The 16,202-nt window shown below is 39.8% G+C and overlaps 1 protein-coding gene across 1 annotated transcript in view; it reads right to left on the bottom strand.

Moving 5' to 3' along the window:
• CD109 (CD109 molecule) overlaps positions 1-14,440 on the bottom strand; it is a gene marked incomplete at its 5' end in the record, with an annotated part of 34,018 nt that extends 19,578 nt beyond the window's left edge. The window contains 5 exons of the mRNA XM_009874688.1: positions 1,136-1,220; positions 1,847-1,886; positions 10,394-10,519; positions 10,665-10,895; positions 14,412-14,440. Of these exons, the coding sequence (XP_009872990.1) occupies positions 1,136-1,220; positions 1,847-1,886; positions 10,394-10,519; positions 10,665-10,895; positions 14,412-14,440 (511 nt within the window). The remainder of the gene's footprint in view (positions 1-1,135; positions 1,221-1,846; positions 1,887-10,393; positions 10,520-10,664; positions 10,896-14,411) is intronic.
• Between the last annotated feature and the right edge of the window lie 1,762 nt (positions 14,441-16,202).

Raw genomic sequence — 16,202 nt, 5'->3', positions numbered from 1 at the left:
GGAATGAAGTCATTCCCTATAAACAATTATGATGTATCAATAAAACTTTGGTACTGCTGGGATTCAGGTTCACACAGTTCAGTGGCATCCAGTCTGGATTTATTGCAGCGGGCAGATACATTTTCAAACACCTTATAAGTATACCTAATGAAGGAGGCAAGTGTCCTGTGGAAGATCAAAGTAACTTAGGAAACCAAATTCACATTTGTATAAAATGGATTCCAAAAGCAACGGAGAATGGAGGAAAAAAAGTGAGGAAAACTTTTTATATCAAATTTCCCTTATGAGAATCCTTTTCTCAAATGCCCAAACATTCAATTTAAATATCTTGTTAAACAATCATTTCTGCATTTCACTTCTACATTAAGTGCTTATTTAAAAGTTATGTATTTTATGGTTTTAAAAAACCCATGAAGGACCTTTTATTGCAGGGTTTTTGAAATTATTCTATCAAGTTGCTGTATATAGCTCTTACCTTCCCAAAACAAAATTAATTTGTATTTGAGATCAATGCATACTAAATTTTTTGTCTAGATATCTTTTCAGCTGAAAAATTAAGAATTATTTATACAATAGTCTACAGTGAAGCCTTCTCTGAATTTCTCAAGATACTTTAACTTTTGGCCTGTTTACAAGTATAGGTATTTTGACAGGCAGGAGAAGCCTATATTTCAAATTCACAATTTGGATAAATTGGATTAAGAAGGATGTGCACAGAAGTTGCCTAATTTTCTAAGTGGTCTGATAAAATATAGTCACTCTGCCTACAGACCTTGATGTGATACATTGGACAGCACCATGAAAGAGCCATAAGAACAAAAAAAAAGCCTAAACCCCCCATATTATAAACAAAAGACTCAATAAATTTTCTGAATAAGGTAGCTAAAAATGTCTTGGCTGTAGTCTAGAAATACCTTTACGAGACCAAAAAAACCTCACTAGCCTCACTAGAAGTTTGAAGATCTACCTAACATTGTTACAAAAGAACCCAGTAACTAGAACAGATGCTAGCCAACTAATTTTGACTAGAAGGCACTTCTTTAACATTCTAGATAAAAGTTTTCACTTTGACACTTAGAGACCCACAACAGTTTTCTTAAGAGTGAGGTGACAATGATATCAATGATTTACTTACTTTGCAGTGACAACACCAGTTACATCTTCCTCTCTCAATGAGTAGTATAATGGTGTTGTTATCATAACATCAAATTTTGGTAAAACTAAAAAAAAAAATTACAGAAATATTAAATTCATAAAAGAAAGAAAAACATATTATTTTTTTGTAAGTAATAAGCGTTCAACATGTAATACGATAAAAACTACCTCAGCTTCCTAAGGAATATCAGGTAAGATATATTTTTAAGCCTACCCTGCTCATGCTCCAGACTAAGACTTTTTGTTGAAAGGAGAACAACAAGCATCACAACAGCAGCCTGCACACAAGCTTCTAAGACTGAAATATGAAACATTTAGCTTATTCAGCCTTTACAGAATCAGCAGCAAGCTTCATGGTCAGATGCTACACAGATGTTTTGAAATGAACACATTGCTTGCATGGATTCCGGAAAAACAGGGACAGTAACTGCATCTCATAGGCTTCAGATAAGCACTTTAAAGATTGCATGACATCCAGACACTACGGCACTAGGTCATTAAAGCTACCAAAGATAAACAGGGCAGCTGATAAGACAGTTTCTCCCAGGACACAGAGTCAGTTTCAGGAAGCAAGAGATTTAGGAATTACACTTCCTGGGAGTATTCAGAAGTGTTGTGCTAGCTAATGGATGCTAGTGTAAATTAAAGGAAAATCAACTACCTCACGTAACTGCCCTTAAGTAACACTTACCATATTCCATCACTCTAAATCTTTGATAATAAACTTGACCCTATTGAAAAAAAAAAATCATATGAGAAAATACATATAGTTGTGGTGAGATTAGCAAGCTTAACATAACTTCTAGGACAAATGCCACACATATTTAAGTTAAATTACAATTTCTGACCTGAAATGATTTCATATTACAGCTCAGACTGGATATTAGGAAAAATTTCTTCACCAAAAGGGTTGTCAAGCATTGGAACAGGCTGCCCAGGGAAGTGGTTGAGTCAGGATCACTAGAGGTATATAAAAATAACACAAAAATGGGAGGAGTGGCTGACACACCAGAAGGCTGTGATGCCATTCAGAGAGACCTAGACAGGCTGGAAAGCTGGGCGGGGAGAAATCTTATGAAACGCAAGGGCAAGTGTAGAGTTTTGCACCTGGGAAAGAATAACCCCATGTGCCAGTATAGGTTGGGGACTGACCTGGTGGAGAGCAGCGTAGGGAAAAGGGACCTGGGGGTTCTGGTGGACAGCAGGATGACCATGAGCCAGCAGTGTGCCCTCGTGGCCAAGAAGGCCAATGGCACCCTGGGGTGTATTAGAAGGGGAGTAGCTAGTAGGTCGAGAGAGGTCCTCCTGCCCCTCTACTCTGTCCTGGTGAGGCCACATCTGGAATATTGTGTCCAGTTCTGGGCCCCTCAGCTCAAGAGAGACAGGGAACTGCTTGAGAGAGTCCAGCGCAGAGCCACAAAGATGATGAAGGGAGTGGAACATCTCCCTTATGAGGAAAAGCTGAAGGAGCTGGGTCTCTTTAGCTTGGAGGAGACTGAGAGGTGACCTCATGAATTTTTATAAATATGTCAAGGGTGAGTGTCAGGAGGATGAAGCCAGGCTCTTCTCAGTGATGTCCAATGACAGGACAAGAGGCAATGGATACAAGTTGGAATATAAGAGGTTCCACAAAAATATCAGAAAAAACTTTTTCCCTGTGAGGGTGACAGAGCACTGGCACAGGCTGCCAGTGAGGTTGTGGAGTCTCCTTCTCTGGAGACATTTAAAACCCACTTGGATGAGTTCCTGTGTGCCCTACTGCAGGTGATCCTGCTTAGGCAGGGAGGTTGGACTAGATGATCTTTTGAGGTCCCTTTCAATCCCTGACATTCTGTGATTCTGTGAAAAGACATGTAGATGTGGTGCTTAGTGACATGATTTAATAGTGGACTTGGCAGTGTCAGATTTGTGGTTGGACTTGATGATCGTAAAGGTCTTTTCCAACCTAAATGGTTCTATGATTCTATAATTCTCACCGAGCATGTAAGTTATTTGCCTGCAGACACATAATTCTCAGTCCAATTTTTTTACAGCATCACACCAAAAACTGCCATCAGCAAGGAAATGGCATGAAGCAACTTGCCAGCAGTACCTAGAACTGGAGTTCTGAATCTCAGCTGATATGCCTGATACAGGGATTGTCATCCTTACAACACTAAATGCTACAGCACTGACATGCAGTCCACAATTAGATTACCATCAAGTAATCTTAGAACAAGTATTTTAGGAATATGATCTGTAGTGAATTTATCTCATGTCTGGTTCTCTGTATAACTTTTATTTCCAAAGTTAAGCATATAGATGTCACCCTTGCCATTAAACAAACTGTGAACAGAACATTACCCCAGGTAGGAGGATGAAAAAGAAACTCCCTTGAAAATGAGATTTTATTTCACACTACTTTAGAAGCCAAAAAATAATAATAATTGAAAGCTAAGAGAACTGTAAGCAGTAGAAAACAGATTAAAGTGAGACTGGTGCTCTTGGCTGCACCTTCTCTAAAATAATAACCTTTACAACCGAAAGCAAACCATGTTTCACCGTGCAAGAGAAGGAAAAGACTCCATTAGGTCATCCTGATGATTTGAACACCAAGTCAGATTTTCCACTACCGAATACTTCTCAGGCAAACTGGTTTGCAATAGGGCAAGTAACAGCACTTCACTCGGTATCATTTTAGCTCCTCAGGGCAGGGCTGGATCACTGGTAAATACTGCTCAAATGTTTTGGAGTGAAAGTTGTTAAACCAGTTTCCAGGAGTGGTGGCTTCTGAGACAAACAGTTAGTTATATATATAACTCAGGAGAGATTTATTTTATTCTTTTTTAAGATAGGAAAACACCACCATGCCTACTCCACTTGTTTCCAGAGTTGCTTTATTCTAGCATGCTTCTGTCTTCTACGTCTTCTACTTCTTAAGCACACTCACCTTTCCAGAGTATTAGCATTTTGCTCTAAATCATCATCTCTTAAACCGCAAAACATCTACTACATTCTGTGCGCACTGCCCAGCATATTAAGAAAAGGCACCAAAAAGAGATCCTTTTAAGTATTCTGAGATTATGAGGATGCTGAAGCCTTTCTGCTGCTGAGCTCCAGATGCTGTGGATTCTAACATTTAAGAATCACCAACAACTACAGCCCAGATTTTGCTCTGCTGTGACAAGACAGTCCTGTTTGAAGTCGGGTCTAATCCAACAAGTGGGATCACAGGAATTGTTTCCCTCTTCCCCAGTTTCTTCTTCTTTGGCAATCAGAAGTCCCTGAAACAAATCTAGTCGAGGTCTATTTTCTTACTTGTTTCTGACATTTACGTGCGTCATGAGTCAGAGCATCAGGAAAGACTCTGGATGTGGTGGCACCAGCCCAGTGCTGGCACCAGCTGTGTTCCCGTGGCTACACCACCACCTCACGGCCCCTGTCAGGAACACTCCTCTGCTCTGTCGCTAAATAAAACAGATTTTTACCTAGACAGAATTAACAGAGGCATTTCACCATCACTTTCACGCTTTATACTCACATGGAGGAAACAAACTCTGAAATAAAATTCTGTATGAATTCCCAAACTAATGTTAAGATCCAGAAACTAATCAGAGTCCCACCAGTGTTACCAGTATTCACACTATCAGATACTGTTTAAATAGCAGTGCTCATCTGCAGACTACTGAATCCACAGCAAATTCCAAAGGTTTCATGTACAGTCTGATTTTGAAGGAAGGTGACACGTTAAGTAATGACATATATAACATCAAGCTTAATGGAACAAACATGAAATCTGTAGCTGACTTAGCAGTAAAACATCACAGAATTCACTGTAACACACATAAAACCTCAAAAGTTCAAAAAAAAATTAGGTATATAATCAATTTGGAAGTTGCCTTACAGCTGAAGCTTTAAAAAAAAAATAATACTCATAAAAAATACTACAAAAAGAAAGACGTGCTGGAATGTGTCCAGAGAAGGGCCACGAGGACCTGGAGAACCTCTCCTATGAAGACAGACTGAGAGAGTTGGGGCTGTTCAGTCTGGAGAAAAGAAGGCTCTGAGGAGACCTTATTGTGGCCTTCCAGTATCTCAAGGGGGCTACAAGAAAGCTGGTGAGGGGCTTTTTAAGATGTACGTTAGTGATGGGACTAGGGGGAAGGGATTAAAGACAGAGATGGATCGGTTCAGATTGGACGTTAGGAAGAAGCTCTGCACCACAAGGGTGGTGAGACGCTGGCACAGGTTGCCCAGAGAGGTGGTGGAAGCCCCATCCCTGGAAGTTTTTAAGGCCAGGCTGGATGGGGCTCTGGGCAGCCTGATCTAGTGGGGGATGTCCCTGCCCATGCCGGGGGGGTTGATCTTTGATTCTATGATTCTGTGAAAAATATTTTAGAAAGCCCTCACCGCACTTGAAACATTACTGCTCTTCAACATTTGAGCATAAATTTCCAGATAACAACTTTCATAAATTAGATTACAAAATGCCTTATAACTAGGAACAACTTCTGGGCAGAGATACCGACTAATAAAATTCAGCAACGAAAAAGCCTTTCAGCCACAAGCTCCACAACAGGAAATATAAGATATCCAACTAAAATACAAGGTGGAGACTTGGGAACCAGACTGTAATTACTCTGTCTTGAGTTTTTTGGAACAGCTGTACTAACACCTGAACTCTTAATAAAAACTACTACAGGATGTTCAACAGCAGCAACCAGCCAGAACCTGATTTAAAACAGGATTCAGTGGCAGTACTGCCAAGAATCCAAACTCAGTACACCTGGGAACTGATCTGTAACCACTAGACAGGAGATTATATTTACTGACTTAACAACACTCTTCCAAGACAATAGGGAACCTGATACACAAAGGCCAGACAGCTGATGATTTAGCTAGAAAGCTCAGCTATCCCGAGTTTTCCATGATCTAAGGCATTTGGAGGTCAGCCTTGGTTTGTCATCTGAAGATGTTCCTAAAGCTCTGAGTAGATGATGGAAATGTATAAGCTTACTTGTAACCAAGAGAATCAGAAAGAGTTTCCCATCAGAACATTTCTTTTCCTTTATTCTGCCATTTTTCTTGCAGGTTTCAATAATCCAAGTAGTATGACATATTAACAGAAAAATAACAGCCTGTGAGATGACCCACTAGACAGATCTAGTGTAATAGAGAGAATATTGCCCTAGTTATTTAATATACTTTACATATGATAGCCTTATCCCGTGTAAGATGCCACATAAGCACATGCTGCAGAAATAATGCACATTGCTTTATCATTATATTCTTTTAACATCAGATTTGGAAATTAAAGCAGAGCAGGTGTGAACGATGGAAGAATAGGAGTCTGAAAGTAAACAACAGAAATTTCTATGTGTGAGGCTTGTCGTTGCTGTTTTATTCCCACATGATAAGCACTGTAAGAATAGACAGGTTTTCCTGGACCCCAACGCGTACAACTTCTTTTTTTTTTAATATAATATACCGTGAGTTTTTTCCTATATTTTAGTTTTCAATTAAAAGAGTTTAATGTCAGAAGGAACCATTTACCCTGACCTCCTTTTATCTTAAGTTTGGTTACGCTAATATTCAAGCACTCCAGCCTTCTGCATTATTATAGTGCATCTTCCAAGCAGGCAACCATTCCTGATGCTAAAACATCAAGTGACAGAGAAGCCTTCACTCTCATTTTTTCTGTTTTTTTTCACTGATTAAGACCCTCATTGATGAAAGGCATACATATGCCAAAGAGAATTTGTCTGGCTTCAACTTCTATTAATTGGTTCATACTATGCCTTTTTCAACTAGATTAAAAAAAACCCAAAAGAAACAACACAGCTTTTAAAACCTGTAACAACACTCACAGACTGTAATCAATAAATCAATCAATTCATTTGATCCTTTGATATACAGCCAAGAGATGGAATTTCTGCAGTCTCCCACCAGGGAGCTTTTATCCCTGGCTTCATCTGCAAGCCCTGTCATCAGCTGATATTAAAAACAGCCCGGCTGAGTGTCGATTGCCCCAAAATCAATTCACCCTTTTTTGACAGACTTTACATAGACTTTTATTTTTCATTAAGGCTTTGTACAATGAAAAGCTTTTAGAAAAATCTGTTACATCAGTATATCTACCTTACTAACCAAATCCGTAATAGCCTTGAAGAGTTTAACTCTTTTTCAGCGGAAATCCATATCACCTTTGTCACTGTTTTTCTCATGACAGATGGCAGGTCTATAGTTTCCCACGTTACTTCACTTACCTTTACTGCTAAGGACATTCATCTTCAGATGGTCTTTTCAAATCTATGCATAACGAGATTCACTTCACCACTCAGAACCATTATGACCCCTATTAAATGTTTCCATCTCTGCCACATAATTACCTTTTGCTCAAGTTACTGGATTCTGCCAGAGCTGAAATTTCTCTTTTTTTCCTGACAAACTTGTTTTCCTTGGGATCTTTATATTTCCTAAAAATATGCAAGAGTTATGACTTTCATTTATATTGATACCTATCTCCTAGTTCCTCTTTTCTCCACTTTTGAAATGCAGTGTTTCTTAAATATTAACCAGTTTCTCTGTCAATGAGAAGATGAATCCCACTTCTGTTCTGCGCAAGCGTAGCAGACAGACGTGCAAATGTTTGCCTTAAACACTTCTTAGTCAAAAATGAGACCGGTTTCTGGCCCTGTGCAGCAAACTGATAAGTGCCAAATTGAAGGTAGTAGAGGAATCTGATAAGGCTAAGCAGGAAGTCCTAGTGTATTACCTACCCTAATGTGTCTTGTAACTTAACCAATTATTATCGTGAGTCTGATCGATACGCTGTGAGAAATTAATAAATGTTTGCATATGGATCTTGAGATTTGTCTCACTATTGTCCACTCCATTGGGGAATTACAAATCTAAGTCACTTTTTGCTGCCCTCCTGGGCAGAGTGTGACACCAAGTTTATCTTTTACCCAAGAGAGCACTTAGTTAAATGTATCAAACGCATTTTGCAACACTTTCCACCTTGAATTGTCTCTCATTGTTATGGTGGTGAACAGAGATATCCTAGAATGATGAGTCCCTGGCCCTGGATATTCTTCATGTCACCCAAGCATTTTGGGCTCTGTTAGGAACCCCAAACACTTTATGCTAAAACCCTAAGTATTAAAAATTTAATAGGAGAGAAAATGAGATAGAAATATGATAAAGACAACATAGGAAAGGCTGTACCCTGGCAGATCTAACATGAAGACCAATGTCCAGTCTTTGGCAGCACCCAAGGTTGAACACCTAGAGAATTGCATCAACCAGAGTAGCCAGCAGTGACACTGTGCCAAGGTCAAGCCTCAGGGTTTTCTAGTTAACAGCTCTGAGTGGAGTGCACTCCTGTGAATTTGTCCAGACATTTTTTAATCCCGCACGGGTTTTTAGTATTCACAACCTCTGCCAGCGTTGTGCTCTACAGTCCAGTTATGCTGTTTTATTATTTTGAAATTACTCCTTACATCCTTCAGCTGGTGCCCTCTAGCTACGTACTGAAAGAGACAGTGAACAGAGTGTTCTCTACTTAGTTTCTCCTTGTTACTCATGCCACTAGAGACATTCCCACCCTGTCATATGTTTTCCAGGTTCATTAACTTCTGTATTAGTACTGAATAGCTAAAACCCAGGATAGATTTCACTTCACTTGTCTGTTTTCTTCTAGCTATTTCATCAGCCCAGATGAATCTATATGGCACTTTGGTTTCAGTTTTACAACTACCTTTTTTTTCCTTTACTTTTTGATTTTGTTTCAGGAGGGAGTGGCATACATATTCAGATCCTGAAAACAGCTACTGCCATTCCTTCAGCAGCATCCTCCTGACTTCAGGATTACTCAAGACTTCGTAGAGAGCCCGAGCAAAACTTCACAAACACTTTTCTGCCTGACAAGTGACCTGTTGAAGGAGACCACCACTGCCACCAGCCTCTGTTCCTATGCCTGAGCCACACATTGTCACTGCCTGAAAAGCACCTATACAGCTCTAAGTGGGGCTGAGCTGTCAGTCAGATCAGTGAATAGGTCTGGGTTAGGCAAATTAAAACACAGAGGTGCTTTTCAATCCGGGTGACCTCCCCAGCATTCTTTACATCTCAGCCTTACTACAGCTGCCTCAGCGTTACTGGGAAACTATTGAACAGTAGCACAGGGATGAGAAGGAGCAGCCAAGCACAGGGACAAGAGCAGGAACAACCTAAACCACTTCTATCAAAGACAATAGTAACAACTCCACACCCACATGAGAATGTGTTGAAAAAATCCAGTCATGACACTCACTTGAGCACCACCCTCACCTACCTCAGCCTATAGAAATCTATCAAGCACATAACTGGTACCGGTAAATATTACTTCCAAGTAATACATGTTCACATGAGTTTTTCAGCTTTCTACCCCATCATCTCCCTCATTAGGGAACATTAAGTAGTCCTGTTTGTACTTGCTAAATGCCTCCGAACAGCCACTGCAAGCCGAGTCGGAAACGCAGTTCCCAAATTACAGGCATTTCAAGCAGGCTTAATAAACTCAACACATAGTTTTGAACAGCTAAACTTCCAGCTATTTTTGCAACATACTCCACAGCATACGAGGACTGTCCAGCTTAAAGGATTGGACCGATAGAACTATTACCAAGAGCAACATGCAAACTAGATCATACCAGTTTTGTTATGCAACAGTTCTGCTTTACTATTCATCCTTCCTATTTTGCAGTTATTTTTTCCTCAGTAACACCTCAGTCATTGTGAACTGCTGAAACACCCCTAGAACTGGGCAGAGACTTGTAAATAGTCTTAGATTCCACACCCCTTGAGACAGCGACTGGCTGCACAGCACAGCACAATGAATTTCTGTATATTTGCTTACAAAATAAACATAAGGGCAGTTCACTTAAAAAAACAGTACTCCAAAAGATCTTTCTTTCACAGAAGTATTAAAAACCCTCACTTATTTAAATAACATTTGTATTTTAGAATCAAAATAAAAATAAAAAATACATACCTAAAATATGTACGCATGGGGGTTTTTATATCTTCCCTTACAAAATTATATACGACTGAAAATCTTGTGAGGTTTGCATATTTTACGTTTGCCATGAGGGAAAGATTTTCTCATCTCATGGTCTGTGCTAATTTCTGGGTTTGCTTCACCAAAGTAAACACAGTTATATTCATGTTTATCAGGAGAAATTAAATCTCTCTGTGATTTGGCAATATTAATACTCACGTTCAGTTCCACCTCTATGGACCAGTCTCCTAGTGGAGGGTTCACCGATAACTGAAATTTTTTGGAAACTACACCCAAATCACCCTCCTCCATCAACCACTGCTGAATCAATTTCTTCCGAGGGTCCTAGGAGAAAAGTTAGGCTGCATGTTAAATGCCAGTGGTCTTACTAGCAAGATTTAGGTAGCAATACACATGATCTTTATTTGTCACATGAACTTGGAACAAATGACAAATTCTAGTGTATAACTAGGTTCCTGCGGATACTTACTCGGATATAGATATTCAAAGACGCTTTGTAAGGCTTGAGATCAGGATAGACGGTGACAATCCGAAACATCACATCTTGTCCCGGTTTATACATAGATTTATCAGTCTGAATGAATACGGAGATGCTCTTTGCCATGTACATCAAGCTGGTACGGTTAGAGAAGATGCGCCGGCCATCAGCATGGCCTTCTACCAGTAATTCATAATTCCCAGAAGCACTGTTTAAAGGCAGCTGAAAAGAGAACAGTGACTCTCTATCAACTATCCAAAATATTCTTGAAGATATTATTCAAAAAAACATTTGACATAAAGATCTGGCACATTTCTGAAATTGTCAACGGAAATAAACAAGAAAAAAAAAAGAGAAAGAATTTCAGGACTTTAAAGTGTCATTTCAACAATTATCTGAAAATGTGTTAGCAGCAGGATCTTTCCAATACGTTTACATCTCATTTTCAGTAGTAATCAGGTTTTCAACAATATACGCATCTGTGTATTCATACACCATTCATAGACACACACACACACGCACACACACACACACACACATTGTGCTCTCTCTTTTCCATCACATGGAAATTTCTCGGGTTTGATTTTGGGGGCTAAGTTTTTCCCGACTTCATCACTTTTTGTTAACAAATTTTACAAAAAAAAAAAAGCTGAAGAAGCTATGCCCAGACAAGTTGAGCAGGACAGTAAGAAAAAGCTTCATGTCCTATGGGATAGAAAAATTCAATTCAGAATGAAGATCTCACGAGGTGGGGTGCTGTGTTTCAAATCTCACTTGTTTTGTCTCATTTCAGTTTAGTGATTCATAATTACAGAACATATCATGACTCACCTGGAAAATAAAACAATTATTCTTCCAAAAATATTAAGGAACAAAGGAAGAGACATTTTATATGGTCTACTTACTGAAGTTAACATTAAAGGCTCCTTCAGTGCTGGCAGTAAACACAGAGAGATATCACTGGCAAGGAAATTTAGATCATGTAAAATTAGAATAACCATGCACAGGTCTCTGACTCTCCAGTGGACAGAGGCAATCTGGAGCTCATCATTCAGATGCATCAGCTCATTTCCTAAGGTTAGGTGGGAGGACTCCCAGTCACAGGGCTTGAAAGGCTCAAAGTAGAGGTGCTGCAGCACACGGGAATTTCACCTCAAGCAGAGTCTGTGCAGACAACGAATGACCAGAGGGACACCCCAGCCCAGTTGCTGGCTTCTGTAGCGCCATCTGCTTAGAAGTATCTCTTTGAAGAAGTAAAAGGGTTTTAACGCGACACACAGCCCGTTCCAACAAGCAGCCCTGCTAAAAAGCTTAAGAGTCACGTGCTTCTGTTTGCAGTTACAACAGTAAATTTGAAGTAAAAACGTCTGAAGTCAAGACAACTAAACCAGATAGGCTTGCATTTTTCAGCATAAGGTATGGAAACGAAGCGCTCTTTTTGCAGAGGTAATGGAAATTACAGCTGTTAACTCATTAGGCACAGCACTTCAAAAATATCCTACCAAGCTCTATAATGAAGGGCTGTCATGCTGTCAAAACTCACTTTAAGAGTACACAGCAAGGTAACAGAAACTTCCAGTGAAAAATGTCACAGGGAGACAAATTAAATAGCTGCAAATGTCTATATCGAATATGTTTCTTTCTCTGTGTGTTTACCTATAAAGAAGAATCAACCATAATTTCATCCCTCTCTGCTGACTGTTTTTAAAAACAAGCCAGACGACAAAAGAAATCTGGAAGGGGAAAAACAAACAGGCTCTCTTCTTCACCCATGAGCAGGCATATGACAACACAGGAAGAAGAGCTTCCCCCTTTAAAAGCTGAAATTACATAACTCAATTTTAGGTGCAAAGCTCCACACAAATAGATTCTGCATTTTCTTCAGCTGCAGGTTTTTCTATGCACGTGGCCAAGAACATATGATTCACATATTTCAACACTCTCCAACTTTTAAGCCAAATATTCTGGAATATATTAAGTAGAAGGAATGGCCTTAGTCACTGCATCTGTCAAATATGACCTCAAAATTAATTAATTTACAAATACTACCACTTATTAAAGAAGGTGTATTCCTTAAAAGCAGATAGGATTCCCTACAAGCAATATTATAAACATTCAAAATCAAAAAAAGGGGAAATAGTCTTGTTTTGTCCCATACAGCAGTGAATTGTGCTCTTACAGCATTATTTTAACATATTTGCAAAGATTGTCTTTGATTTCTTCAGAAGTCTGTAAATGCCATTTAGAGAACTCATTTTTCTATACCTTCTTCCTCTCATGAATAATTCGATGGCACAGGTTGCTCCCTTGTTTTTTACATTTTTTATATTTCAAAAGATCTTTCCTTCCTGCAACACAGTGACAAAACTGCCTGTTGCACCTTTCTTGATGCAAAAGCCAAAGGCGAGGAAGTATGCATTGCCATGGCAGTGTATCAGGACAGCAAAGTAACCCATGTTCTGATTCACAATCGGTGCTAACAGAGACTGCACTAATCCAACACTTCCAGCAGGTCCCTGCCCCATCAACTCCTCCTCCTCATTTGAAAGGTTGTTCCTCAACCCAGATATGAGCTAGGCAGCTTTTAACAGCAGCTGGTAGGAACTAGCTGTGAAAATATTTTATCTTAGTCAATATAACCTCTGAGTGAATGGTATTGCAATCCCCATTTTGGCACTCCTAAAGTAAGAGAGAAAAAGGCCATCTCATATATCACACCAGCACCTCAGACAAGTAAGCTACTGTTTCCTCTGGAAAAGATGACAGCTGAAACACGAGTCATCACGCACCTTGTGCTACCAGCCAACTATGCTTTGGGCAAAACATGTCTACCATGACTGCGTGAATGAAAAAAATACATTACTACTAAAAACTTAGTAATTTTCATCACTTTAGATAGTGGTGAGAGAGGGAAGAATTCACTTGCCTGGTTCTAGCTGCCTGAATATTTTAAGACCTAGCCAGATTATATTAAGGAACTTCTTATTTCCTTTGTTTCCTAATTTATAGTTTGTACCCAGTCAACTTCATAACCCAGTAGCCTTCATAACCTCGAGCTGCTTGTTGGCATTGATTTTCCATCCATCTAACATTTCCAGATTATTTCATCAGATAGACAGTTCGAGATCAGAATATAAACCCACTGGATACTCAGACTTACAGATTTTTTTAAAAAATAAAGACTTGGATAAAACATTTTTCTAGCACAAATACATAATTCTTTAGATCAAGTTTTCAAGATGAACATCCAGGATTATAAACTCAGGATTCATGTTCAACACACAATTCAATATTATACATTTTTGTTGGCTAGTTTGGTTATTATGCATTTTCCCTGAACATACATTTTCAAATCCTTAAGAAGACTGTATAAGTACATTTTTATTTCAATATTTCTCAGTTATTGCCTTGCACAATTCTTTCAGCTCTAATTTGCCCCTGTGGTGTGTCTGGAATAAAGATGTAGATACCAGCTATTCAAAAAAACCACAGAGTGAAGTTTTGTGCTCAATGATGGCTTGTGCTGATGCTGAAAGTCAGCTCCCAAGCCCTGTAATCACTTCTAACAAGCTCCAGAGCACTTGATCTGAAAACTCCTTGGCTTATTGGTCAGTGAATACTCATCTGAGAATGTGAAAATAGCTAGGATCACATACAAAATACATCATCTCATCAACACCAACTGATGAAAAGTTACAGAGTCAACATTTTCTGAGGAAGGAGGAAAGAAATACTTACTACTGGAAGAATAAGAGTCCCAAAGGAATCTGAATAAAAAAGAAATACCACACTGTCAGAAACCTTACAAAAACTTAGTTAATCATCAACATTATCAGGTTAATCAGAAAAGCAGTGCTCCTCCCCGATCCCCACACTGCCCATTAATACCCATTGGATGACTGAATTCCCTTGATGTGGCTACTCTGGAGTTCAGGGCACATGGACCATCCACCCAAGGCACATGCAACGGCTGGCCAGCACGCAAACGCTTACCAGCCAGTTGGCTGCTGCCAAACACTCTCTGGACATGAAACTGAAAAATATACAGCGTGGAGCAACTGCTGCATTAGTCAATATTGGCATACTGTGTTTACACCTCACTCATCATCTCATTCCCCACATTTATGCCATCTAAATCCTGTCAAGGATACAGTCAGGTTTTAGGATAAGCAGCTCATCTCCACAGACATATGAAGGAGCACAAAGGAAGAAGAGCAGGCAGGGGAATCTCAGTAACGCTCAGCTCCATCCCAGGAAAGCACTCAGCCCATCACACACCGACTGCCACAAGCCCAGAGACACACCAGTGGAGGGGAGAGAACCCCAAAAACCCAGTCAGAGACCCAATTTCCTCACCATCAGGCTACCAGTTTCAGCAACTCCCTTACAATCACTACAATCCCAAATCTGCTAAAAGAGGCAGCCAGAACAGGACAGACCAGAAAAACTGAAATTCAGTGTTCCACTTAAAGAGTGGTCTGAGGGTGTCAGTGGTGTCCCATCTGTGAGGTACCTAAAAAAGGAAGGTGTGTTTTGACATTATGGTCCTTGAGAATGACTCTCCTCTTGGGTACCACTGCCCTAAGGTCAAAGCATCCCTCTGCTTCTGCAAAGAAGTTGATTCTACATCTCCTTCATAGGTAAGAGAAACCCAGGACTTTTTGTATTGATCTCCTCTTCAGTTTAGTAGGCAACAACTTTTTGTAGTCATTTTTATCAAGATTAACAATTTTTCTACAAGGAATAAGCAAAGACTTTAAACTTCGCATTTTTAGAGAAAGGCAAAATAACCAAAACCTGCCTTAATTCTGGCCATCCCCTCCAGTGGTAACCTCCTATCTGGTGTCTTCACTGCTACAAAATAAAGCCTGCAGCATGGCACTGTGTCTATGTCAAGCCACTGCCTCTATGATCACCTAAAGCTATTTCTTCACCGACCACTGGCTCTCAGCTTCCTCTTCATCAACTCCACTTCTTCCTCCCTTACACAGTTGATGGAAGATGTGCAATACACGTTGCAGGCCTGCAAAAGCATGAACTCCAGTCTATAGCAATGTTACTTCTATATTTCGTGGTGACTGACATCCACAGTCTCCACTTGAACATTTTCTTTTCCTTTATCCTCTTGGATATCATTACATCATGGAGACACTAGTGCCACAGCTTTTAATCATGTAATGTATTACAGAATGGAACTATTTTAGTTGGAAGGGTCCTACAACGGTCATTTAGTCTAACTGCGTGACCACTCCAGGGCTCACCTCAAGTTAAAGCTTGTTAAGGGCATTATCCAGCTGCCTCTTAAACACTGACTGGCTTCAGACATCAACCACCTCTCTAGAAAGTCTGTTCCAGTGTGCGTCCACTCTCTTGGTAAAGAAATACTTCCTAATGTCCAGTCTGAACCTTTCCTGGTACAGTGTTGAACAATTCCCACATGTCCTATCACTGGGAGAAGAGCTCAGGACCTCCCTTTCTACCTCCCCTCCTGAGGAAGCTGTAGAGAGCAATGAGATCTCCCCTCAGCCT

The sequence above is a fragment of the Apaloderma vittatum genome, unplaced genomic scaffold (genome assembly GCF_000703405.1).
Source record: "Apaloderma vittatum isolate BGI_N311 unplaced genomic scaffold, ASM70340v1 scaffold9238, whole genome shotgun sequence".
In the NCBI taxonomy this organism is placed as follows: domain Eukaryota; kingdom Metazoa; phylum Chordata; class Aves; order Trogoniformes; family Trogonidae; genus Apaloderma; species Apaloderma vittatum.
This window is presented reverse-complemented; position numbering and strand designations above follow the sequence as displayed.